The sequence below is a fragment of the Microcaecilia unicolor genome, chromosome 4 (assembly GCF_901765095.1).
Source record: "Microcaecilia unicolor chromosome 4, aMicUni1.1, whole genome shotgun sequence".
In the NCBI taxonomy this organism is placed as follows: Eukaryota; Metazoa; Chordata; class Amphibia; order Gymnophiona; family Siphonopidae; genus Microcaecilia; species Microcaecilia unicolor.
In genome coordinates, this window is record NC_044034.1 from 95911464 (window position 1) to 95938837 (window position 27374).

Below are 27374 nucleotides of genomic sequence, written 5' to 3' on the forward strand. Positions count from 1 at the left end.
CTCCCTTCCTCACTACTCTCTCACCTCAGCTCCGCCTCCCGACATCCTCCGTCCTGTGCCCCGCCCCCTTTTGGGGTCGTCGCCGCCATTCCCCTCCTCCATCGGGCCCCCCTCCCTCTTACCGGGCCCGTGCAGCGCCTCTCTCCTCTGTCCGAAGGCGCTGCACGGGCAAGAAGAAAGCTGATGCCTGCCTTCGCCCAGCTTCGATGGCGCGTCTTTCTCCTGCTGCGCCCGCCCCTGTCTGACGTCAGTAACCTACGTAGGTTACCGACGTCAGACAGGGGCGGGATTTTTTTACGTTTGGTTGCTGCATCTGCCTCTTAGAGGGATAGTTTTTAAGCTGTGGTAAAATATGGCATATAACCACAGCTTAATTTAGGGATCCTTTTACTAAGCTGCAGTACAAAGTGCCCCGCGGTATTGTGGGTGCGTGTTTTGGGCGTGTGCTGGTCCATTTTTTACTATGTCTGGGAAAAAGTTTTTTTTTTTTAAATGGACCAGGAAATGGGAGTGCACTGAAATTAAAACTAGTGTGCACCTATTTACGGCCTGAGCCCTTACCGCTACTCATTGGCCTAGCGGTAAGGACTCATGTGCATAACCATGTAGTGCATTCGAACTGCTGAACGCTCCTGTGCTAGAAAATTATTTTCTACTGTGGGATTTAGCCCATGCCAAACTCAGAATTACCACTGGGTGCATGCACTAGCCTGGCGGTCAGGGCCAGTCTTAGGGTGAGGCGACCGCATAGGGCCTTGCGCTTAAGGGGGCTCCGCGCAGTGCACCTGAACTCCGCCCCAACCGCCCAAGTTCCAGTCCCCCTCCCTCTGAATTTTAAAAGTCATCTAAGTTACTTTGTCGGGGTTACGGCGGCAGGCAGCAGCAGTGAAAAGCGTATGAGCTGTTCGGCGCTTCAGGAGCCTTTCCTTCCTTCTCTCAGCTCTGGACCCGCCCTCCCGCCCTTGTGGAAACAGGAAATGAGGGCGGGAGTCGGGACCAGAGCTGAGAGAGAGAAAGGAAGGCTCCTGAAGCGCCAAGCTTGCACGCTTTTCACTGCTGCTGCCTGCCGCTGTAACCTGACAAGGTAAGATGATTTTTTAAATTTGGAGGGAGGGCGGGAGGCCCCTGGAGCTCGGAGGGAGGCCTCAGAGGGAGGGGGGCCTTGGAGCTTGGAGGGAGGGAGGGAGGCCTTGGAGCTGGGACGAAGGGGGGCCCTTGGAGCTCAGAGGGAGGGAGGCCCTTGGAGCTCAGAGGGAGGGAGGGGGGATGGTTCTGGAACTCCGAGGGAGGGAAGGGGGAGGGCCCTGGAGTTCAGAGGGAGGGAGGGATGGTCCTGGAGCTCGGAGGAAGGGAGGGAGAGGGCATGGTCCTGGAGCTCAGAGGGAGGTCAGAGGGAGGGGTGGCGGCCCTGGAGCTCAGAGGGAGGGGCCCTGGAGCTCAGAGGGGTGGAGCTAGGGTGGGGGTGGAGCTAGGGTGGGGGTGGAGCTAGGGTGAGGCGGGGCAAGGATGGGGCCCCATCAAATTGGTCTGCACAGGGCCCTGCACTTGCTAAGACCGGCCCTGCTGGTGGTAATACCAAACTGGCGTGTGCTACACGCGCATTAGCCCTCCTGCACCTTAGTAAAAAGGCCCCATACAGTGGAAGTCACTAACCTGTGGTAACTCAGTACCACAAGTTAGAAACTCCCGCAGTAGATAAATAATGCAACCTGTATTCAACTCACACGCTGAGGTATTTCTAAATAAAATATGACAGCTTTGAGCTGGCATTAATTCTCCCCAGCAGCATCGGACCACAAATGTTTGGCAAATGTTCTGGGATAGCTCTTTAAAGGGGCTGATGCATATAACCATTCCCCTGATCCTCCATTCCTGATCCCTTCCACAGGGAGATCCCTCAATATAATATTCCCCCAGCACAAGAGCCTCTCCGGGACTTACCAGGGTTATCGCCAGTGTCTAGCAAGGGAGGTGGGTGTCATAAGAGTGAACTCTTCCTAGACTGCTGGTATCAACTGCTCTCTCTCCTTCTCTGCACATATTCAGCAGACTGCTAAAACCTGTCGTTTCTTTCTCTATAATATCACCAAAATTCATCCTTTCCTTTCTGAGCACACTACCAGAACCCTCATCCACACTCTTATCACCTCTCGCTTAAACTAATGCAACTTGCTTCTCACAGGTCTCTCTTTAAACTGTTCAAAATTCTGCTGCATGACTAATATTCCGCCAGTGTCATTATGCTCATATTAGCCCTCTCCTCAAGTCACTTCACTAGCTTCCTATCCGTTTCCGCACACAGTTCAAACTCCTCTTATTGACCTATAAGTGCATTCACTCTACAGCTCCTCAGTACCTCTCCACTCTCATCTCTCCCTACATTCCTCCCCGGGAACTCCGTTCACTGGATAAATCTCTCTTATCTGCACCCTTCCCTTCTCCTCCACCGCTAACTCCAGACTCCGTTCCTTTTATCTTGCTGCACCATATGCCTGGAATAGACTTCCTGAGCCGGTACGTCAAGCTCCATCTCTGGCCGTCTTCAAATCTAAGCTAAAAGCCCACCTTTTTGATGCTGCTTTTAACTCCTAACCCTTATTCACTTGTTCAGAACCCTTATTTTATAATCCTCACTTTGGATGGAGGAGTAACCTACTGGTTAGTGCAGCGGACTTTTATCGTGGGGGAGAACAATATAACAATATAATATAACAAATATAACATCTGGGTCATTTGGATAAGCTTGTTTAAATAGATGGGTCTTTAGTGCTTTCTGGAAGGGTAGATAGTCACAGATTGAGCGGATAGGTCTGGGGAGGGTATTCCAGAGTTGGCTGCCCAGGTAGGCGAAGTTGGATCCAAAATAAGTTTTGTACTTGAGTCCTTTGCAATTGGAGTAATGCAGGTTGAGGTAATTTCGTGAGGATTCAGACATGTTTCTGGTGGGAAGGTCAATCAGGTTAAACATATAGCCCGGAGATTCACCATAGATAATCTTATGTATTATATGGACCTTGAAGTTGATTCGCTCTTTGATGGGGAGCCAGTGAAGTTTTACACAAAGAGGTGTTGCACATTCAAAATGTGATTTGCCAAAAATAAGTCTTGCTGCTGTATTTTGGGCAGTCTGAAGTTTTTTCAGGATATGGGTCTTGCAGCCTAAGAAAATACTATTACAATAATCGACATGGGTAAGAACCGTGGACTGCACCAAGTTCCAGAATGTTTTCAGGGGGAGATAAGGTTTCAATATCCACATCAAATTGAACTTTTTCTTTGCAATGGATTTAACGTGATTTTCGAGTGAAAGGTGGTTGTCTAGGGTCACTCCAAGGATTTTCAGGTTGTCTGAAATGGGGATTGTAATGTCAGAGGTGATAAGATTAGTTGGAAGGAGTGTGGAGTGTTGGGATGAGAGGATTAGGCATTGTATTTTCTCTTTGTTCAATTTCATCATAAAGGCATTGGCCCAAGAGGTTAAGATGTCCATGCCATGGATATTTTGTCGGAAATTTCTGTTAGGTTAGATTTGAAGGGGATGAATATAGAATCTGCACTGATTTTGGCGCCTAAATCTAAATGCACTATATAGAATCTGGGGGTATGTGTGTAACTTAAAAGAATGCCTCCAATTCACCCATGACCCTCCCATTTCCACATCCACTTTTTTGACTCGCATGTAAATTCAATTAAATCTAATTAGTGCCAATAACTGATTGTTAAAAAGTCAATTATTGGAGGTAATTAGCTCATTAAATTGAACGTGCAAATTGGACACACTTTTATAGAATTAAGGGGTAACCAGACATTTTAAGTAGCACACTCAGAAGTGCAGTTAAATATGACTGGTTAAGACCTGAACAAGTGATTGAACTGCCCAGGAGCCATTTCTGACTGGTTAAATTGCTTTGACTATCAACCCCCTGTTTTTTTTCCTGATGGAGCTAGAGAAAAAAAAAACACATTTTAAAAAATTCAAACCAAACAAGAACTATTTTGATACATGATAGCAATAAAGTAAGGTTTAAATCACTAACTTGTTCAGTGTTTTCTCAACTTCTCTGGGGAGCTCACGGTAACACCGCCACAGATTGTTCGTGACGAAGAAAAGGGCTGTCAAGTCAAGGAGTTTCTGTGGCTGGGTCCTGCTGTTCTCTTTCCATAAGAGGGGGTGCATGAAATTATTGCTCACTCGTATTTGTTTCAGCTTAAGTTTCAAAGCACCACAAGGCAAAGCAGGCAGTTCGTTGCCTTCCACGTTCAGAAAATCAAGTGCTCTGTAAATTTCAAGAAAGTTATTTAGCCTGTGCGCAGATTAGGTGCAAAAACAGCACTATGTAAAATATATCATTTAGGCATGTACATAAGTATTGCCATGCTGGGACAGATCAAAGGTCCATCAAACCCAGCATCCTGTTTCCAAAAGTGGCCAATCCAGGTCACAAATACCTGGCAAGATCCCAAAAAAGTACAAAATATTTTATGCTGCTTATCCCAGAAATAGTGGATTTTCCACAAGTCCAATTTAATAATGGTCTATGGACGTTTCCTTTAGGAAACCATCTAAGCCTTTTTAAACTCTGCTAAGCCTAACCGCCTTTACCACATTTCCTGGCAACAAATTCCAGAGTTGAATTACATGTTGAGTGAAGAAAAATTTTCTCCAATTCGTTTTAAATTTACTACTTTGTAGCTTCATCGCATGCCCCCTAGTCCTAGTATTTTTGGAAAGCGTAAACAGATGCTTCACGTCTACCTGTTCCACTCCACTCATTATTTTATAGACTTCAACCATATCTCCCCTTAGCCGTCTTTTCTCCAAGCTGAAGAGCCCCAGCCGCTTTAGCCTTTCCTCATAGGGAAGTCATCCCAGCCCCTTTATCATTTTCGTCGCCCTTCTCTGCACCTTTTCTAATTCCGCTATATCTTTTTTGAGATGCGGCGAACAGAAGTGAACACAATATTCGAGGTGCAGTCGCACCATGGAGCAATACAAATGCTTTATAATGTCTTCATTTTTGTTTTCCATTCCTTTCCTAATAATACCCAACATTCTATTTGCTTTCTTAGCCGCCGCAGCACACTGAGCAGAAGGTTTCAACGTATCATCAACGATGACACCTAGATCCCTTTCTTGGTCGGTGACTCCTAACGTGGAACCTTGCATGACGTAGCTATAATTCGGGTTCCTCTTTCCCACATGCATCACTTTGCACTTGTTCACATTAAATGTCATCTGCCATTTAGATGCCCAGTCTCCCAGTCTCGTAAGGTCCTCTTGTAATTTTTCATAATCCTCCCACAATTTAACTATTTTGAATAACTTTTGTGTCATCAGCAAATTTAATTACCTCACTAGTTACTCCCATCTCTAGGTCATTTTTTAAATATGTTAAAAAGCAGCGGTCCCAGCACAGACCCCTGGGGAACCCCACTAACTACCCTTCTCCATTGAGAATACTGACCATTTAACCCTACTCTCTGTTTTCTATCTTTTAATCAGTTTTTAATCCACAATAGGACACTACCCAATTTCCTCTGGAATCTTTCATGAGGTACTTTGTCAAACGCGTTCTGAAAATCCAGATACACAATATCAACTGGCTCACCTTTATCCACATGTTTGTTCACCTCTTCAAAGAAATGTAAGATTGGTGAGGCAAGATTTCCCTTCACTAAATCCATGTTGGCTTTGCATCATTAATCCATGCTTTTGAATATGCTCTGTAATTTTGTTCTTTATAACAGTCTCTACCATTTTGCCCAGTACCAACGTTTATAATTTCCCAGATCTCCCCTGGAACCTTTTTAAAAAATCGGCGTTACATTGGCCACCCTCCAATCTTCCGGTACCACGCTCAATTTTAAGGATAAATTACATATTACTAACAATAATTCTGCAAGTTCATTTTTCAGTTCTATCAGTACTCTGGGATGAATACTATCCGGTCCAGGAGATTTGCTACTCTTCAGTTTGTCAAATTGCCCCATTACATCTTCTAGGTCTATAGAGATTTCATTCAGTTTCTCTGACTTGTCAGCTTCAAATACCATTTCTGGCACCGGTATCTCTCCCAAATCTTCATAATTATCAACATGGGCTATTGTTTTTATTTTTAATTTGCAAATATCTCTATTCTGTATACCAAGTAGCATACAACAGAATCAACACAGAAAAAAAGTGTAGCAGAACAGGAACCCAGTGAGGCTTATAGAGAGCTAACTATGGGCTACTGTTAAGATGTGTTATTTTACCATCAACTCGTGCTATTTTAGCACAAGTTCTATTTTATGCAGTGAGATCTAGTTACTAATAACTACTACTATTACTACTACTATTTAGCATTTCTATAGCGCTACAAGGCGTACGCAGCACTGCACAAACATAGAAGAAAGACAGTCCCTGCTCAAAGAGCTTACAATCTAATAGACAAAAAATAAAGTAAGCAAATCAAATCAATTAATGTGTAGAGGAAGGAGGAGAGGAGGGTAGGGGGAGGCGAGTGGTTACAAGTGGTTACGAGTCAAAAGCAATGTTAAAGAGGTGGGCTTTCAGTCTAGATTAATAACTAGGATTAACAGTAAAATAACGTCTTAATGGTGTTAAAATATATTCCAACTCAGTAAATTTAAATAAAAATTTAAATTAGAGTAACACTCCTCGAAATATTTATAGTTGATTTTTGATTACGGAATGCAAGCCAAATCTATCTTTTGCTCTTATTAATGCTTGTCATTCTCCAATCATGCACTTTGAGGTCTATGTGATACTCATTTTTCCCCTAGACACAAAGGGCTAGATTCTACATACAGAGTCAAAAAAAATCAGCGCCGTAAAAAGCACTATGGCTACTGTGTGGCCCGGGCAGTAATTTCATTTTTGATGCATGTCCTCTGTGCCAGAAAATACTTTTAATTTTCTGGCGCGCAGTGCTACTGGGCGGTATAGACCATTATCACCCAGTTAACACATGAGACCTTACTGCCACCCATTGACTTAGCAGTAAGTTCTCAGTAAGTTCTCATGCGTTAACCGGGCCATAATGGTCTATGCACATAGAATGCATTTTACCGCCCAGTAGCGCCATGTGAAAAATGAAATTACCACACGGGTCACACTTAGCCGGGTGGTAATCCCAAATTGACACAAGTTGGGCGCGCGTGGGTGCCTATGCGGCTTAGTTAAAGGGCCCCTAAGTGCTGAATCTCGCACTTAACCGGTTGCGCATTAGCTGGCTCCAGAAACCCAGAAATTCAGTGCCGGTGACTAGATGTGGCCTGACATTGAATTTCTGGGTTTAGTGCTGATTGCTGCTGGCTGAATATCGGATCCTACAAATTTTATATGTGGTATCTCTAATATAAATCTGATTGTAGCTTGTGCATTTGAATACCTGAGATTGCGGATCTCATTTGGGATAAAAGGAATGCTGTTGTAAGAGACATCCAGAAATTGAAGGCGTTGTAAGAAAAATAACCTAACAATAAAGAAAAAACATAGCAAATTAAAAAATAAACAATAGCCATTGAGACTGTCATTGAGTCATATATTCTTCATGGGAGGCTGTGATATTATGAACATTTTAATTTTCAACTAAGACCCTGATGTACAAATCCATGGGCCTTCCCTCACCTTAGTGGCCTCATTTGCTCAAAATTGAGCTACGCATGCCAAATTTGTGAGGTGGAAATTTTGCTGCTGGTATTAGCCTAACAATCCTAGGTACTTCTCTTGAAGTGTAGTTATTTTTGGAAAATCAAGCATGGGAAGATATTCTCATGCCGCTTGTCTCAAAATTCATTATTAATGCATTGCAAGAACTCATTAAGGGGTCCTTTTACTAAAGTGTGTTAGGCATTTAGGACCAAATTCTATAAATAGCACTGAAAAATAACGCACTAAGTACTATTTTATAAATGGCGCTGAAAGTTAGGCACCATTTATAGAATACACATAGTGCCGGAATTGGCACCTAACTTTAGATGTGAGGATTTATACTAGAGAATGACACTGGGACAGGGACCCACGGTAACAACGGGGACAGGGACAGAGCCCACGGGCATGGGGCTGGAACAGTGCCCAAGACGACGGGGTGGGGATGGGGACAGAGCCCGTGGGGAGGGGACAAACATTGCTTCCGTGTCATTTTCTACCTTGAAGCCTGTTGATGAACTGGACTGTCATTTATGTTTGAGTGAGATTAAATCCTGAGATTGTTGATGATTTATTCATCCACATATTAAAAAATCATAACAGTGCTTCTTAGGGCATATTTCTCCCCCGCTAGGGCATATAGAATGGGTTGTATTTTGTACTCCTGGACATTTTTAACAGAGTGGATTAGGATTCCTTGGGGTAGTAGAATTCAGCTATTGTTGAGGTTGGAAGGATAGAGGGTGGTGGTGGTGGTTATTACAGTTGCTTGTTGTTATTATTGTTTTATATTTGTGATTTATAAATAACAGTTGCACAGCATATTGTTCCTTTTTATATTTTAATAACAAGATTTAAATATAAAATCATGTGTTTGAAGCTTCTATAGATGAGGATAGAACCTGCAGGATGGGGCGGGGACAGGGACAGAACCTGTGGGGGTGGGGCAGGGACGGAGACAATGGGGACAAACTTTGTCCCCGTGTCATTCTCTAATTTATACCAAGTAAACCCTGGTGTAAATCCTTGTGTCTAAGATCTCCTTTCGGAATGCCACAGTAGTAATTATTGCACGCTGAATGTGATAAAGCCCATAGGAATTGAATGAGCTTTGTAGTATTTGACGCACTGCTAATCACTACCGTGGCTCTGTAAAAGGAGCCCTATATTAGGTGTGGATCCTCCTTCTATAAAAGCATTCATAAATTGTAGGAATGTTCCTGATCCACCCATGACCCTCCCATGGCCACGTATAAACATTATGTGCAGATCCCCGAGATTAAAAATGCACACGTAAAATTTCAATTAATGCCAATTAGTGCAGATGATTATTAGCACCCAATTATTGGTCCTTATTGGTTCATTATTCAATTAGATTATGTCCTCAAATTGGGCACAAATCCAAATTTGCATGTGATATTTAAGTGCCATTTATAGGATTTGGAGGTTAACACATGAATTAGTGCATGTTAATTAGTGCATGTTAATTAGTGCGCTAATTCACAGGTTAGGGACATTTTGTATTAGAGGGTGGTAACCAGCAGGTTTCTGATCCTTCTTAACTTCCATAGTGTGCCGACTATGGAAGTTAAGAAGAATCAGAAACCAACTCTCGATAAAGTCTTTTTGCCTGGTGGTTCAACCACTAACATTCCAGATCAACTACTGCAACAGACTGTATGCAGGCTGTAAGGAGCAAAGCCTGAAAAAACTCCAAACACCCAAAACATTGCAGCAAGACTAATCCACAAAGCCAAAAAATACCATAGAGCCACCCCTCTACTATGCACTCTACACTGGCTACCAAAAAAAGCCAGAATATACTTCACACTCCCTTTCTCTTGCCTTCTCCACATCTCTGGTCAATTATCTCTTCTTCCCTTCCCTACACCCCTAATAAAGCATCTTTCCCTGTCCCTTCTTTCTAGGTCTGCCTCTCCTCGTTGCTTCTGGTCTCAATACCACCACTTCTTCCCAATGCAGTCAGTGTGGTGTGGGGCCTTTCAGCACCTGTGCATGCTCAAGGTCTGCTATATTCCACCCCCTCCGAGCATCTTGTTTTGGAGGGGGCAAACCCTGGCAGGCCTTGAGCACTTGTAGTGATCAGGACCTCATGTCATGCTGATGTGCCCTGCTAGTGCCATGATTGGGCTGCCCTGGGAAGATGCCAAGTACAATCCCAAGAAAGCACTGGCGATAACTAATACAGAACTGCAGTTACACACCTAAAACATTTGCATCTATGAAAAAACATTGGGGGTAAGTGGAAATGGTAGTACTTTGAAAGGTTAGATGAGAAAGGTGGTCTGGGTATTGGGTTCCATATGAGAATTTGTATGCATATCTACTCTGCTGGACAAACTGCTGCTGGGAAGACTGAATAAACCACTTTGTCATTATTTATTGAGTTACGTGGGATTTCTACCATTTTGTATTAAAACTGTTCTCATTTAAGCACAATCTAGATCAGGGGTGGGCAGTGAGATAAATTACATACAATGGAAGTAGTACATGCAAGTCAATCTCATGCCATTCATTGTGGAAATCTTGATAACCCGACTGGGTTAAGAGCATAAGAATATAAGAATAGCCATACTGGGGCAGACTAATGGTTCACCTAGCCAGTATCCTGCTTCCAACAGTGGCCAATCTAGGGCACAATTACCTGGCAGAAACCCAAATAGTAGCAACATTCCATGCTACCAATCCCAGGGCAAGCAGTGGTTTTCCAATGTCCCCCTACGTAGTGGCCCTTGAGGACTGTGGTTGCCCACCCCTGATCTAGATACTGGGATTCAGGCAGGGACAGAGGCAATGCCTATGATGGAGTGTTGTCTACTTCAACTCATTCACCCTCCCTCACCTTTTTTCTTTCTGTGAATGAAGTAGTTGAATTTGAGACAAGGAATAGTAAAGTTTTTGAAACACAAAATAGGAAATGACTCAATGCACAAGCAGGAGTTCAACTGTATTATGAAAACTACCTGTACACTCATTGTAAGATAAAATCACAAAGTCAGGACAGATTTAACTGTAAAAATATATTTGATCATTTGAATCCTTATTTAATTCTGGCACTTTTATTTTGGTTGACTATAAGAACAGCTTACCCAGATGGAAGGGCAGATAGCAAGCAGAAAGAAATAACAAATGTCCTGAGATTCCTGAGTCTGTGAATATCTGGAGGGATCTCTTTGATAGGGTTGTTTCTTAGTTTCAGGACTTGCAAATTTTCAATATTATATACCTTAAAAACAATAGAGGCATACAGTTTTTCACGAAAATAGGATCTCATTGCACTCTTTACAATATGCTTCTATACTGTCAGCATTAATGAAAGGCATGACAGCACCAGAGAAACGCAAGGTAATATTGCTTACAGTTAGGAACAGGGCTGATTTTACCTGATCGGCCGGTCTAAGGCCCTAGCCTAGTGATTTAAACCTGGTCCTGAAGGCAACCCATCAATGCATGCATCTACCTTTTCCTATACGAGCACGCAACTCTGGAACGCGCTGCCACGTAACCTGAAAACGGTCTATGAATTGACCAATTTCCGCAAACTATTGAAAACCTATCTCTTCGACAAGATATATCACAAAGATCAACATGTGTAACTGTATAATTTAACATGTATAACTGTATAGTCGTAAAACTTCCAGACTGTCTTATAATGTTTTATAATGTCTTTCTGCTTTAACGCCTTCATGTATTTCACCACCATGTAAACCAAAACCCTCTGTAAACCAAATGTATATTCACTGCTATTTCCAGTATCCATGACGAAATATAAGCCACATTGAGCCTGCAAAGAGGTGGGATACAAATGCCATAAAATAAATAAATAATCCAGCCAGCCAGGTTTTCAGGATATCCACAATGAATATTCATGGTCTTCAGATCTGAAGATTAAGGGTTCAAGTCCCTTCATGGTCAGTAGGTTGTAGTTACAGTGGAGGTGGAGCAGTGGCATGTAGTGGGCTTTGATCCTGACAACCTGGGTTTGACTCCCACTGCAGCTCCTTGTAACCTTGGGCAAATCACTTAACCCTCCACTGCCCCAGATACAACAACTTACATTGTGAGTTCTTTAGGGATAGAGAAAGTACATGAGTATAATGTATACAGCACTGCATACATCTAGTAGTTCTTTAGAAATGATTAGTAGATGTAGCTTGAGAAAGGTTTGCATGCAGTGAAGGTAGTGAATGTAAATTTCTGTCATGAGTTGTGGGTATCCTGAAAACTTGACTGGCTGGGGTGCCACCAGGACCAGGTTTGGGAACCACTGCCCTAGGCAAACCTTCAGCCTTCCCCCTTCCCCCCTCAATTAACCTTGAGTCTGCAACTCTCCAAAGATTTTGATAATTAATCTGATGGTTCCTCATGTTTGTGTGACTGTCAAGACCTATTATTTTGTTTTGTCTCCAGATGCTGTTTGATGCCCTCACCCTCGCTGACCACTTATCCTTGCCTAATGGTCAGGCCTGCCCTGGAAGAGGGATTCTCAGTACTCCAAAGCCTGTGGCCTGCTCCTGCACTTTTATAGAGACGGGTTCAAAGGGACACTGTTGGTAAGGCTGTATGGTGCTTATGGCCCCGATGCACAAAGGCAGCTGTAAAACATGGCTGCCTTGCTAAAATTTAGCAAATCGCTGACAGCCAGCATGCAAATGAGCTGATGGATCCCCCTTTGTACATCCTCACTGTTTGCGAGTTTGAGCTGTCAAATGGGTTTGACACTGCTGTCAAATCCATTTGACCGCTCTGATGCACTTGACCTCCACTGTTTTTTTTAAATTTATCTTGGTGGTCCAGTGGACCCTGACCCCCCCAATCTTTTTTTAAACTTTCCCTGGTGGTCCAGTGGACCATGACCTCCCTTCTCCTTCCCCTGCGCAGGCACACACCCCTCCCTCTCGCATCTGACCCACACCCCTGTCCCTCCCTGTACCTTTACAACAAGGTGAAGGCAGGAGAGCAGGAGCAATGGCTCCTTCCTCCTGTCTTGGGTCCGTCCAGAACAAAATTCTGGGATGCACTGGGCAGGGCTAAACACCATATAAGGAGTTTCTCCCTTATATGGTATGAAGCCCCGCCTAGCGCATCCCAGGATACACTGGGCAGGGCTGGGCATCGCCATTTTCGAGGTGGCACTGATGGAAGGGGAGGGAGACCAACTCCCTCCTCCAAAGAAGGTAGGGGTGGGGCAGGGCCATTAGACCACCAGGTCGGGGAGGGATTGACTCACGGCCCACTGGGTCACCAGGAACATTTGAGAGGATGCTAGGGGGGTTAGAGGGGGCTGGAGTGGGGGGGAATGGGGGGCCTGCTAGCATGCAAATGCATGCTGGACAAGGCTCACCATTCCTCCCCAATGGTCTGCAAATTATAATGCCATTTCCGAGGGTTTGCCGTGCTGCAAGCTGATCATTGGGAAGAGCTCTGTTTTGCATGCGTTTGCATCCTATTTGCGTCCAGAGCCTGTGAGCGCATTGGAAGCTAATTGATAATTAGCACCCAATTATTGGTGCTATTTGGCTCATTATTCAATTAATTAGCACACACAATTTTAAGTGCCATTTATTATATTTTGGGATATATGTGGATACTGTGTGGCAACTGCAAAAATTTCCTGTCCTTTAGTAAACAGTGTTCTTTAAATTTACCGTGGTAAAGTACAGTTAATAAAAACTACACCTGATCTGGCAATAAAAACAGCAAATTATATCTGGTTGTAGCATAAATGATTAAAACTCCTGGAGATGTGCGTTACATTTTTGTAGTGCTTGTTTACCTCTTTTGGAAAATGTAGTAAGTCATTGAATGACAGGTTAAGGTATAATAAATGACTGTACAGAGGTGTCAGGTCTGGAAGTTTATCTAGAAAATAAGCCTGCAGAAAAAAAAGATTCTTCTGTTAATAATAGTTATATCAAAAGTTTATATCAAACACATGTAAATCTCCAGCTGTTGAAATATGGTATGCATAGGTGAGGAAAAATAGAAATATCCAGGGAGTTAAAACGTAAGGGTAATTTATACGTAGTTGAGACTATGGGTAAAAAATCCATACATAGGCCTCAAATTTACAAGCATCTCCCTGTGTTACTGGCAGCACTTACACACCCAGATCACTTACATGTGTAAATAGAGATTTTTAGAAAGTCACTAGTTACACAAGGAAATCCACACCCTACAGAGGGGCGCTTTGGGTGGGGCTCAGATCAACACATGTACTCCCCATTTCACAAAGGGAAGACACATTTATGAGGAAAATATCCCCTTCGGGTTTTATATCAGCTCAGAGTCATGCACAGATTTTTTAAAAGTATTCATTTCAGCTAGGGCTTTATCAAAGGGATCAAGTGAATCGTTCTCTTTAATCCCTGCTGTTTATAAAATAAAATTAAAACTGCAGCTTCACTATTTAATTGACTGCACAAAATGGGAAATGTTATGAACTGAACACTAACTTTTATGCACATTTATTTATTTATTGATGTTTACATCCAACATTATCCCAAGCAAGCTTGGGTTCAATGTGGCTTACATACACCTAGTGGCGCAGCCAGAGGGCCGATTTATGGTGGGCCTGAGCCCGAGAAGGGTGTGCCTGAAGATTAATCTCTTTCTCACCCCCATGCCCACCAGCCCCCACCCCCCGCCGCTGCAAAAACCCAAAAGAAAAGAACTACGTGAGCTGGCGGGGATCTGTAAGCCCCACCAGACGAAGACCTCCTTGAACGAGCACTTACACCCTCTGCCGCTGCCAGCAGTGTCCCAGAGTCATTGACACGGCCAACCTCTGCACATGCGTGCAAACTGAGCATGTGCAAAGGGTGGGGCAGTAGTGGCTCTTTCTGCCGAGAGTAGGTCTTTGGCTGACATGGTGAGGCTTGCGGATCCCTGCCAGCCACACCAATGGAGCACTGACTTTGGGTGGGCCTCAATCCAAAATGGGTAGGCCACGGCCCACCCGTGCCTACGCCGCAGCATACAACTTGCAAATGCCCCCACCTAAATTTACATGTGGGACCCCCTTATTCTATCATTGTGCGCATAACTTGAATCCACGCCCACCCTGAAATGCCCACGACTCTCCCATTACCAAGCTGCGGCAAAAGGGGGCCTGCGCTGGTGTCGGCACGTGTTTTTCATGCAGCGGGTAAAAGGGAAGTCTCTCTTTCTTGCAGGAATTGGTCGTACGTCAAGTAAAGCACTTTCCTTGTGGCTATTTCAGAGGCAGCCCTTACTGCCACCCATTGAGGTGGCAGTAAGGGCTCCCGCGCTAACCCGGCAGTAACCGGGCAGCGCACAGCACTGCCCGATTACTGCTGAGTACACTCTGGCACTACAATAATAAATATATTTTTGAAGTGCCGGATATGACGGGGCGCTAGGGATGGGAAGTACCACCAGGCTGCTGCGGTAGCCCAGTGGTACTTCCTGTTTAGCAAGTGGTAAGCTTGCGTTGGGCTTTCTGCCAATTAGTAAAAGGGGCCCATAATTTTTAAGGGATGCACTATAGTGTTTAAAATATTATATGGTCAAGCCCCACAATATATGAGTATGTTTTTTTCTCTTCCACCTGTTAATAGTGTGACAGCATTGAGTAATATAAGATTTTTACAAAAGGAAATAAATATAAATGGATTTTTATGTTCACTTTTCCCTATTTTGCCACAGAGATATGTAATGAGATATTAGAAAATTCACTGGTTATTTAGGAACTCTTTTAGTAAGCTGCATAGGTGACTACGCGCACTCAACGCGTGTCAATTTGGAGTTACCACCCGACTACCATGTGGCCTTTGTGGTAGTTTCATTTTTCATGCGCGTCCGCTACGCATGCTGGGAAATGATTTTTATTTTCTGGTCCGTGGCAGACACTGGGCGGTAATTGTCATTCTACGCACGTAGACGATTACAGCGTGGTTACCACATGAGACCTTACCGCTAAGTCAATGGTTGGTGGTAAGGTCTCAGACCCAAAATGAACGCGTGACAATTTTTATTTTGCCACATGTCCATTTTCGGCAAAAATTAAAAAAAGGTCTTTTTACAGGCACACTTAAAAATGGATTTGCGCATGCCCAAAACATATGCCTACAATAGCGCATCCCATTTTTTGACACACTTTAGTAAAAGGGCCCCTTAGAGTTCAGAAAGTATCTTAAAACCTGACTATTTCAAGAATTTGTATTAGAAAAAAAAGGTGGAACCCTATGAGTCAGATTCTATAAATGGAGCTCAAAATTATGTGCCGGAAAACATTGGTGCATGCCCTTTGTAGAATAGTGTTTAAGCACAGATGTTGTGCCTAACTTTAGGCCCTAGACTTACGCCTACTGAAACCTGGTGTAAATGCTGGCGCCCAAATTAGGCACACTTACCCATATTGTTATATTGTTCTTCCCATTACTATGCAAGCCGCATTGAGCCTGCTTTGAGTGGGAAAGCACGGGATACAAATGTAATAAATAATAATAATAATGCACGCACATTTTTAGAATGCTCCCGACCCAATTATTGATGTCATTAAACTTGTTAAGCAATTTTGTGACAGTTTGCATTTTTCAAATCACTAGTTTGCGGTTTTAATATATTATTGCTCAGCCAGCGTTTAGAATGATTTCCTAAATTTCTACTGTTACACACAGCATTTTCACTCACGCCTTTCACGTTGCGTTAAGAGCAGCATTTCATTCATTTACATTGGGGCCCTTTTACAAAGGTGCAGAAGGGCTAACACTAGGGTAGTGCAACCAAATCAGCACTACCGCCAGGGGTAGTGGCGGTAATTCCGAGTTTGGCAGTAGAAAATAATTTTCTATTTTCTACCGTTGGGGGGGGGGGGGGGACGACAGACGTTCCTGGTGGTAACCGACAGCGCACCCACGTTGGTGCATGCAGCGTTTGAGCCCTTACCGCTAGGTCAATGGGTGGCAGTAAGTGATCAGGCCATAAACATAAAACGGTAAATAATGATTTATTGACGTATAAACCGCCCTTTAAAAACCTCTGTCAAACCATTGTACAAAAATACAACATTGAACATTCCAAAAATTAAGAACAAATATATGAGAAACACTACATAAAATCAACCCCATCCCCCAAATCCTCAGCATTTACTGAAGAACATTAAGTCACCTCCTATTTTCTATTGAACAACCATGTTTTTAATCCACTGTAGAACTGAACACAGTTCAGCTTTCCCCACAGCTCTAAGGAGAGTTCATTCCACAAAAGTGGCACAATGGAACAAAATGCCTTCCCTCCTAATGTTAGTATGACTAAGTACTATATAGGATGGTACCATCACTAACTAAATCTCAGCTCCTGAACAGGAGTATTATTGGAAAATCTTATGCCACAGTTATGATGGACCTAACCTCTGGAGGGCCTTAAGCTTTATGGTTAATACCTTAAACCTTTCCTAGCAGCAATCAGTAGCCAATGCAGCTATCTTAAAATCGGGGAAGTCCTATCCACTGTGTGATTTCTGCAAAATCAAGCAGGCTGAAGTATTTTCTTATATAATAATTTGCACCTTCAGCGTTCTACGTCTGGATGCCTGGGTTCGTAACATCCATAACCACTCATTGCCCCACCGTCGCGTCAAAAAGTAATGATGTCAGAGGGCAGAACAGTGAGAGGGAAGGGAAGCCAGTGCCAGCCAGCCAGAGAACGTTCAGGTACAAATCGAGGGGAGGAGAGAATCGTGAGGGGAGGGAGGGAGGAAGGGGAGGGCAGGGCACAGGAGAATGGATAGGATGGGAGGACAGTAGAGAGAATCGCGGGACATTGAGGGGAAGGAGGAAGGGAAGGGCAGGGCAGAGGAGAATTGATGGACATGGATGGGATGGGAGGACAGTAGAGGAGAGAATCGCGGGACACGGATGGGAGGGCAGGGAAGAGGAGAATCACTGGACACGGAGGGGAGGGAAGAATCACTGGACATGGAGGGGAGGGCAGGGGAGAGAGAAAAAAAAAGCTTACATGACAGCCAGTGGCGTAGGAAGGGCGGAGCGGTGGGGGCGGTCCACCCCGAGTGCACGCTGTTGGAGGGCGCAGAGAGCAGCTGCGCGCCTGTCTGTTCCGCTGGTTCCCTGCTCCCTCTGCCCCAGAACAGGTTACCCACTTGATGTTAGTTTAATTAGATTTTCCGAAGGCATTTCATAAGGTCCCTCCTGAGAGGCTCCTCAGGAAATTGAAAAATCAAGGGATAGGATGTAATGCCTTGTGGATTGGAAAAGACTTTAAAAAGACAGGAAATGGAGAGTAGGATGAAAATAGTCAGTTATCCAAATGGAAAATGTTCAATAATGGAATGCCCCAAGGGACCTGGGGTATTGAACATATTTATAAGTGATCTGGAGAAAGAAGCAATGAGTGAGGTGATCAGATTTCCAGATGATAAAAATTTATTCAAAGTCATTAAATTGGATGAGGATCATTAGGAATTGCAAAAGGATCTTATGAGACTAGGAGATTGGCCACCTAAATGGCAGATGAAATTTTAGCATGAACCTGTACCAAATGATACATATATGGGAAACTAATCCTAACTATAGCTACAAATCTTCATATATTTGAAAGGTATAAATCCGCAAACGAACCTTTTCCGGAGATGGGAAGGCGGTAGAACTAGAGGGCATGAAATGAGATTGAAGGGGGGCAGACTCAAGAAAAATGTTAGGAAGTATTTTTTCACGGAGAGAGTGGTGGATACTTGGAGTGCCCTCCTGCGGGACGTGGTGGAGATGAAAATGGTAATGGAATTCAAACATGCGTGGGATAAACATAAAGGAGTCCTGTTCGGAAGAAATGGATCCTCAGAAGCTTAGCCGAGATTGGGTGGCAGAGCCGGTGGTGGGAGGTGGGGCTGGTGGTTGGGAGGCGGGGCTAGTGCTGGGCAAGACTTCTACAGTTTGTGCCCTGAAAATGGCAGATACAAATCAAGGTAAGGTATACACAAAAAGTAGCACATATAAGTTTATCTTGTTGGGCAGACTGGATGGACCGTGCAGGTCTTTATTTGCCGTCATCTACTATGTTACTATAAACAGGCGCATGACAGTTTTAAGATTAGCGCAGGTCAATTTCTCGGTCTATTAAAAAATAGCCTTTTCCCCAGCTGTGGTAAAAAATGGCCCAGCGGACGCCTAAAAGACATGCCCACACTACCGCAGGCCACTTTTTACTGTGGCTTTGTAAAAGGACCCCATAGTTACATTTGTACCCCACACTTTTCCCACTCATGGCAGGCTCAATGCGGCGGGCAATGGAGGGTTAAGTGACTTGCCCAGAGTCACAAGGAGCTGCCTGTGCCAGGAATCAAACTCAGTTCTTCAGTTCCCCAGGACCAAAGTCCACCACGCTAACCACTAGGCCACTCCTCCACTTCTTTTAATTTGTGGCAACTGGACTCATCACCGGTTTGTAGAGAAGTTTGTTTCCTGAGGGTAGTTTCTACTATCCCACTTTTTCATCAGCACTCGGAAAACCATGTCTGTATTGCTCACTGAATGGAAGTTCCACTTTTTAATCTTTTTATTAGCACAAAGGTTTACTATTTATTAATTTATCATTTACATTTGTTAGTAACCAAGTTTATCACAAGAAGTTGTCTTATTGATATATCATGGAATCTTAATACTGTTTCAGTTAATCTTGTCTGCCATTCTAGTTAGGAGCTGACCAGTCTTTTTCAAGGCAAGGTTGTTCTTTGCCATTGGAATTTTAATTTCTTTGGAATCAAATACCATCCATAGGCGTGTGATATGTGCAGTTCACATTTATTGCTTACTTTTTGTATATGTTTTTACTTTTATATGATATTACTTATTGAATATATTTGTATTGTTTATTGTTTTATGTGTTCCCATCTTATTATATTGGCGTCATTTTATATCGGTTTTATTATTTACTAGTAAAAAAGGCCCGTTTCTGACACAAATGAAACGGGTACTAACAAGGTTTTCCTCGGGGTGTGTATGTTTGAGAGAGTGTGTGTGAGAGAGAGAGAGAGTGAGACTGGGTGCGAGTGTGTCTGTGAGAGAGAGAGAGTGTGTGTGTGTGAGCATGAGAGTGTGTGCCAGGGCCCCCCCCTCCCAGTTCCAGGGTCCCCCCTCCTGCTCTCCCTCCAAGTTCCAGGGTCGTCCCCCATCCCTCCCTCTCTCCCAGTTCCAGGGTCGTCCCCCCCTCCCTCCCTCCGAGTTCCAGGGTCATCCCCCCCTCCCTCCCTTCGAGTTCCAGGGTTGTTGTCCCCCTCCCTCCCTGCCTCCGAGTTCTAGGGTCATCCCCTCCCTGCCTCCCTACGAGTTTCAGGGTCCCCTCCCTCCCCTGCATTATGCTTTCTCCCCTGCATTCATCCATATGCAGGCAGCGTCCTCTGTGCCCTGCCCCCTCCATCCATCCATGTGCAGCATCTCTCCCCTGCCCCCTCCACCTCCCTCCGAGTTCCAGGCCCCCCTCCCTCCCTCCCTCCCCCTCTCCGAGTTCCAGTGTCCCCCTCCCTCCCTCCCATTTCCAGGGTCCCCCCTCCCTCTGTCCCTCCGTTCCTCCCTCCCAGTTCCAGGGTCCCATGGAACTGGGAGGGAGGGGGGACGGAGAACGTCTGATGAGTGATGTCAGCAGGTGGTTACAATCCCAGTGACACACATTGGAACATTTGAGGAGAACGTTGGAGGAGTGATGTCAGCAGGTGGTTACGATCCCAGTGAGACACATTGGAATGTTGGAGGAGCAAATTATTATATTAGATATACAGTCTTCTGGGATATATATATATATATATTTATAATATTTTTAAAGTTTACCTACATTCATTCATTTGTTAATGTTTATTTATTCAGACCCCTGATGCTGGCATTTGTTGCTGAAATGCAGACCGTGTTGGGTCCAATCAATAAAGTGTAGCTGAGATGCTCTCAATTTTGAAGGCTTCTTATACTCTTTGGATATAAGCAATTTTAATTTGCAATTAATTTGCATGCACGTCTTGAAATCTGGGCACCATAAGGTATGCCTAGGTTTCTTCTTGGTTGTTAGCCACATTGAACTGATTAAGGAATATGCGAGCTATAAATATTGTATTGATATTGATAAAATGTTCAGTCAAAATAATCCAAGGCACAGCAACATTTATTCCACCTTCTTCACTGCTTATAGGCATGGTTTGTTTGAACTGCCAGACAGAGCTATATTTGTTGAATATGAAATCATGCTTGGCCTTGCTCACATAGACAAACAGATCTTTCACTTCACACTGGTTTAGCAACATAATTGATCTTAGGCAAAAAAGCAGACATACCTTAAGGCTGAGTGCCAGTCCTCCATGCAATAACGACTTGAGAAGAGCCATTTCAGCTGTTGTGATGAGCTCTATGCTTTTTTTTGGCTGTATTTGTAAATTAGTAGAGCTTGATGTCTGAAGGCATTGTTCTTCTAGTGACTGAAGGATGTTATTTTCTTCTATAAGAATATGAAAAGTGGAACATAAATCTGTATTTTCATCTTTATAACATGGTGCAGAACAGTAAGGGCTGAATGCAAACTTCAATTTGCAACAGGAATATTTTGAGCATGTCATTGGCAATGCATTTAAGCTTTTTCATTCATGCCCTACCAGTTTAGCAGATAACCCTTTTGTATTATTAGTATAACTAAAAGCGAAACAGCTTCTTCTGCTTATTTATAGGGGCCTTCCTGTGCTTTGAGACCCTTGCATTGTTTTTCTTTTTTTTTTTGTTTTTGTAGCTTTTGACAGTAACATGCTACTCAAAGCGCAGGGAGACTCCTTCAGGAGCTGAGATCACTAGACAACTCCATTATATTTACACCAGCTCCCAAGATAATTTTCCTGAACTTCCCATCCCATTATGGTGACTTTTATCACCCTTGAGTTTGCTTTCATATAATAACTTGTTTAAATGGGACAATCCGGTGGCTCAGTGGCTCTGGACTGCCTGAAGGACTTGGGTTTGAGTCCTGGTTCAGATATTGTCCTTTCTAGGGCAGAGCTAGGAATGCTTAGGAAGAAGCATTCAAAGCCTCTGGGGTAGAGGGAGTCATAGTTATTGTGTAATGGTAGTATTTAGCGCAACTTGTCAAACTGGGGGTCGTGACACAATGCAGAGAAAGTGACAAAAATGGTATGGGATTTGTGTCACAAGATGTATGAGGACAGACTTGAGGACCTGAACATGTATATGTTTAACTTGGAAGAAAGGAGTGACAGGAATGATATGATACAGACATTCAAAAATTTGAAAGGTATTCATCTACAAACAAACCTTTTTCAGAGATGGGAAGGTGGTAGAACTAGAGGACATGAACTGAAGTTGCAGAGGGGCCAACTCAGGAATAATGTCAGGAAGTACCTAGAACGCCCTCCTGCAGGAGGTGGTGGAGATGAAAACGGTAACAGAATTCAAAAAAGCATGGGATAAACGCAAAGGAACCCTATATAGAAGGGTGATTAGATTAGTGGTGATTAGATGGCAACACCAGTAATTGGGAAGCAAAGCCAGTGCTGGGCAGACTTCTACGGTCTGTGTCCTGATCGTGGCTGCACAAATAGGCCAGTGCCAGGCAGACTTCTATGGTCTGTGCCCTGATCGTGGCTGCACAAATAGGCCAGTGCCAGGCAGACTTCTATGGTCTGTTCCCTAATCATGGCTGGACAGATTAAGCTTCAGAATTCTACAGTCTGTGCCCTGATTGTGGCTGGACAGATTCAGGCACACAAAGTGGAGGAACACTCAGTCCCTATATCAGTCCACAAGAGAGAGTTCAGGAGTAGGGTAGGAAGGCTCTTCCAAAGGACCAAGGGAGACGTTAGTTCATAAAGATTATCTTTATTGGAGCTACTCCAAAGACTCGACACAGCTGCTGTGTTTCAGCATGAGAATGCCTGCTTCAGGAGTATACAAAAACATGTACAATACTTATATGAACATGTAAATCATAAAATACAAAAAACATATAAAATATAAATATAAATTAAAGTATAAAAATGTTGTGAATAAAACAATAACAACAATAAGTACAACAATAAAAGAGGCATATTTTGCTAAGATACTACAAAAGAATATTTGTCATAAAAATAAATAAATAAATAAATAAATGTGTAATTGGTGTTTGCATACTCTAAAAAGTACTGAGTGGGAATAAAGAAATACAACCGGGGACAACAAACAATAGTAAAATATATAATATATGATAAAACAAAACTGAGATATAGCTAACCTTGTGATATTTGTTGTTGAAGGGTAGTTGACATTTCCAAGACAACATACACATTTATTTATACAAGAAAGCAAAAGGTAACTAATGAGGTAGATACAGTTCTACAAAATACAAGGAGTAGGACAAAAAGCACAGACACATCATGATAATGGCAGTTGTGGGAATATCAGAGTGGGTTCTATGTGGATATTAAGTAACTTACAAGAGGCAAATATAGGCTCTGCAAAGTTGTTGGGAAGGAGAGAAGAAATGAAAAGATACATCACCTGGTATATTTGCAAATGCAATGCACTGAGTTTGCTTATGTATGGAAAACTAGTGACTTTTGAAGGACAGGACTGGGGGAAAAAAGAGGCAATAGCTATAGCAAAAACTAAATAGTGAGATGATAGAGAGAAATAGGACAGAATGGAGACTGTGTAGAGGAAAAACATGAAACATAAAAACAAAATCATCAACTGAAAACAAAAGAAAAGAAACAAAGATACCAAATAACCCAAATTTATCAATGTAAACATCCCTTTCAAAAAATGTAATGAAATGAAAAAATGACTAGTGAAAAAGGGGGTGAAAAAAAAACAGTGAAAAAAAGGACCAGATTTAGCTTCAGTAGCTGGAGAACAAGGCCAGTGCCAGGCAGACTTACTACTACTGCTATTTAGCATTTCTATAGCGCTACAAGGCATACGCAGCGCTGCACAAACATAGAAGAAAGACAGTCCCTGCTCAAAGAGCTTATAATCTAATAGACAAAAAAATAAAATAATCAAATCAATTAATGTGTACAGGAAGGAGGAGAGGAGGGTAGGTGGAGGCGAGTGGTTACAAGTGGTTACAAGTCAAAAGCAATGTTAAAGAGGTGGGCTTTCAGTCTAGATTTAAAGGTGGCCAAGGATGGGGCAAGATGTAGGGGCTCAGGAAGTTTATTTCAGGCGTAGGGTGCAGCGAGACAGAAGGTGCGAAGTCTGGAGTTGGCAGTAGTGGAGAAGGGAACAGATAAGAAGGATTTATCCATGGACCGGAGTGCACGGGAAGGGGTGTAGGGAAGGACGAGTGTGGAGAGATACTGGGGAGCAGCAGAGTAAGTACATTTATAGGTTAGTAGAAGAAGTTTGAACAGGATGCGAAAACGGATAGGGAGCCAGTGAAGCGACTTGAGGAGAGGGGTAGTATGAGTAAATCGACCCTGGCGGAAGACTTCTATGGTCTGTGCCCTGATCGTGGCTGGGCAGATTTGGATGGGCTGGAGTGGGGCTTTGATGACAATTTCAGAAGTTGTAGAACAAGACCAGTGCCGGGCAGACTTCTATGGTCTGTGCCCTGAAAATAGCAAGCACAAATCAAGATCAAATACACATATGTAGTATCACATCATACTTTATGCTATGAGTTTATCTTGTTTTGCAGACTGGATGGACCGTACAGGTCTTTATCTGCCCTCATCTATTATGCTACTATCCAGCTTATTTTCGAAGGAGATCGCCAGCCATCTTGTTTTGTTTTTGTTACATTTATACCCGCGCTTTGCCACTCATGGCAGGCTCAATGCGGCTTACATGGGGCAATGGAGGGTTACGTGACTTGCCCAGAGTCACAAGGAGCTGCCTGTGCCTGAAGTGGGAATCGAACTCAGTTCCTCAGTTCTCCAGGACCAAAGTCCACCACCCTAACCACTAGGCCACTCCTCCACTCTAACTCTTCTGACACAAATCAGGAGATGGCCGGCGATCTCCTGAACCCGGCCAAATTGTTATAATTGAAAGCCGATTTTGGCCGGCGCCAACTGCTTTCCGTCATGGAGCCGGCCAAACTTCAAGGCAGGGTACAGAAGATTGGACAGGGGCGGGACGGGGCGGGGGCGTGGTTATGAGATGGCCGGCTTTGCCCGATAATGGAAAAAAGATGGCCGGCTCTGACGAGCATTTCACCGGCTGCTATTGGTCCATTTATTTTTAGGACCAAGTCTCAAAAAAGTGCCCCAATTGAATAGATGACCACCGGAGGGAAACAGGGATGAGCTCCCCTTATTCCCCCAGTGATCACCAATCCCCTCCCATCCAAAACAAAAATTTAAAAAACATTTTTTTGCCAGCCTCAAATGTCATACCCAGCTCCCTGACAGCAGTATGCAGGTCCCTGGAGCAGTATTTAGTGGGTGCAGTACACTTCAGGCAGGTGGACCCAGGCCCATCCCCCCCTACCTGTTACACTTGTGGTGGTAAATGGGAGCCCTCCAAAACCCCCCAAAACCCACTGTACCCACATCTAGGTGCCCCCCTTCATCCCTAAGGGCTATGGTAGTGGTGTAGAGTTGTGTGGAGTGGGTTTGGGGGGATTTGGGGGGTTCAGTACACAAGGTAAGGGAGGTATGCACCTGAGAGCAATTTTTGAAGTCCACTGCAGTGCCCCCTAGGGTGCCCGGTTGGTGTCCTGGCATGTGAGGGGGACCAGTGCACTACAAATTCTGGCTCCTCCCATGACCAAAGGGCTTCCATTTTGCCCGGTTTGAGATGGCCGGGCCCAGTTTCCATTATGGCCGAAAACCGAAGCCGGCCATCTCTAAACCCGGTAATCTCAACATTTGACCTAATGTTGAGATTTAGCTGGCCCCAACCGTATTATTGAAAGAAAGAATGGCTGGCCATCTTTTTTGATAATACGGTTGGCTCCGCCCCTTTGCTGGGCCAGCCCCGAAGATGGCTGGCCATATAGATGGCCGGCACCGTTCGATTATGCCCCTCCACGTTACTAAATGGAGTTGAAAAATCTGCATTTGGGGATGCGAGTAAGTAAAGGGAAAAATCACTGGCTCATGCCTCCCTTCATGCCTTTGCTAAAACTAGGCTTGTGCAAGCTCCATGGGAGGAGGAGAGGTGCAACAGTGTCATAGCTGATGCTACAAGGCAGCTGGGAGCAGTAGCATATAGGCAGTTAGGTAGGACTGGAGGCTGTGTGTACATCTGTGGCCATTAAAATGGGGTTGCGGCCAAAGAAAGTTTGGCGAGTACTGACTTAGTAGCTATATTTAGTTCTGATAATGGCAAGGTTCTGGAAGGAGACCTGGTGCCTACTTCTGTAGCTGAAGAACATCACTGCTAACTGGCAGAAGATATAGAACAGAGGAAAGTTGTAAAAGAAGGCCAGTAGCATCAGGTCCCAGCCCTGGTTCTGATTGAGCTGGAAGCCCATTTTCCTGTAGGGTAATTTTATAAAGCTATATAGATGCATATGTTGCCTTTATAAAATAGGTGTAACATATGTACTCAGGTGCCTTCACAGACTAGGAGCCCTGTAATAAAATGACCCTTTAATTTGTGAGACTTGGGACATTTTTAAGTGCAAATGAAAATAAAATGAATAATTACATTCTGTACAAAATTTGTCAGGTGTGGACCCCTTCAGAAACAATGGCGGCCATTTTGTAAATTGGCATCTCCTTTCTGGCGTCCCAATGCAGCACAAGGAGCACTAAGGGCCTTTTTCTATAAAGTTATGCTCCTAAATGTTATGTTTCTGCTAGCAGGCTGGGGAGGAGTGGGAATGTCTCTGCTAGAATAGCTGGGAGGGACTTACCTGCCATTGGTCAGCTCAAGGTGTAGCTGACGTTTGCAGTGCTGATGTCAGTATCCAGGGTCTATTTGTTACCTGCTAGCCCAGGGTACCGTGCTTTGGCGTTGAGCTGTGTGCTTGCCTATAGCCTGTTAGATATCTGTGTTTGTGAGCTTGTGCTGTGGAGGAGGGGTATTCTGTGTTGCCCTTTCTCTCTCTGTTCTGTGTTCCCTTGCTGTGTGTCTGTGCTGGGTTTAGTTCCCCTTCATTTCCCTTCTCTGGTTGTTTTCCCTGGGAGGGAGCAGCTGAGTGTAGTTTTGGGTTTCAGAGCAGCTTTTTTTGTCTTCCTGGGTTTTTTCTCCTTGCTTCCTTGCTGTGGCCCCTCCCCTTTCCTGTAGCTGGTGTGTTAACCCTTTGGTCTCTGGTTCTGAGTGTGTTTGTGTGCTGTAGCCAGTAGCTTGCCTCTGGCTTTGTTTTTTTTGTTTTAGTTCTGGGTTCTGCCTGCCCAGATCTGATTCTCAGTGGGGTTCAGCTTCTCCTAGTGCTGCTGCGGGTTTGGGAGTCCCTAAGCCCTGCCGGCTGACTGCAGGTAAAGGCTCAACCCTTACTGAACGTTAGCTAAGTGCAGGTGAAGACGGTTAGTTGCCCCAGTTTCTGTGCCTGCTGTTCGTAGGGAGTTCCGGTTGCCGCCGGCTGGTTCCTGTGTCCTCTACCTGTGAGGAAGCCTGTTCCTCTCCTCGAAGCTGGTGTCCTTGGTGAGTACACTGAAGGCGGGCTCTTGCTACTGTGGTTCAGTCTACCCTGGGCTCCCCTTGTCTTCCTTACTGTTGGGGGAGAGGAGGGGGGGTCTGGGCTCAAGGGCTCACGAGCGGGGTTGGAGTACAGCGGACAGATAACAGAACGCCAAAGCCATGAG

At 44.2% G+C, this 27374-nt stretch overlaps 1 protein-coding gene across 1 annotated transcript; it reads right to left on the reverse strand.

Moving 5' to 3' along the window:
* Window positions 1-4024: 4024 nt before the first annotated feature.
* LRRC63 (leucine rich repeat containing 63) lies at window positions 4025-26489 on the reverse strand. The gene is made up of 6 exons (XM_030202408.1): window positions 26483-26489; window positions 20973-21133; window positions 13452-13550; window positions 10765-10901; window positions 7395-7478; window positions 4025-4277 (listed from the first exon to the last, which is right to left on the reverse strand). The coding sequence occupies exons 1-6, from the start codon at window positions 26487-26489 to the stop codon at window positions 4025-4027; spliced, it is 741 nt and encodes a 246-aa protein (XP_030058268.1).
* Window positions 26490-27374: the final 885 nt, after the last annotated feature.

Excerpts from the sequence above, each read along its gene's own strand:
- LRRC63 (XM_030202408.1), bottom strand. Across the intron at positions 10,902-13,451 it reads TACTACATTTTCCAAAAGAG|GTATATAATATTGAAAATTT; the intron begins GTAAACAAGCAC and ends ATTGTTTTTAAG. Across the intron at positions 4,278-7,394 it reads AATGAGATCCGCAATCTCAG|AGCACTTGATTTTCTGAACG; the intron begins GTATTCAAATGC and ends TGAAATTTACAG.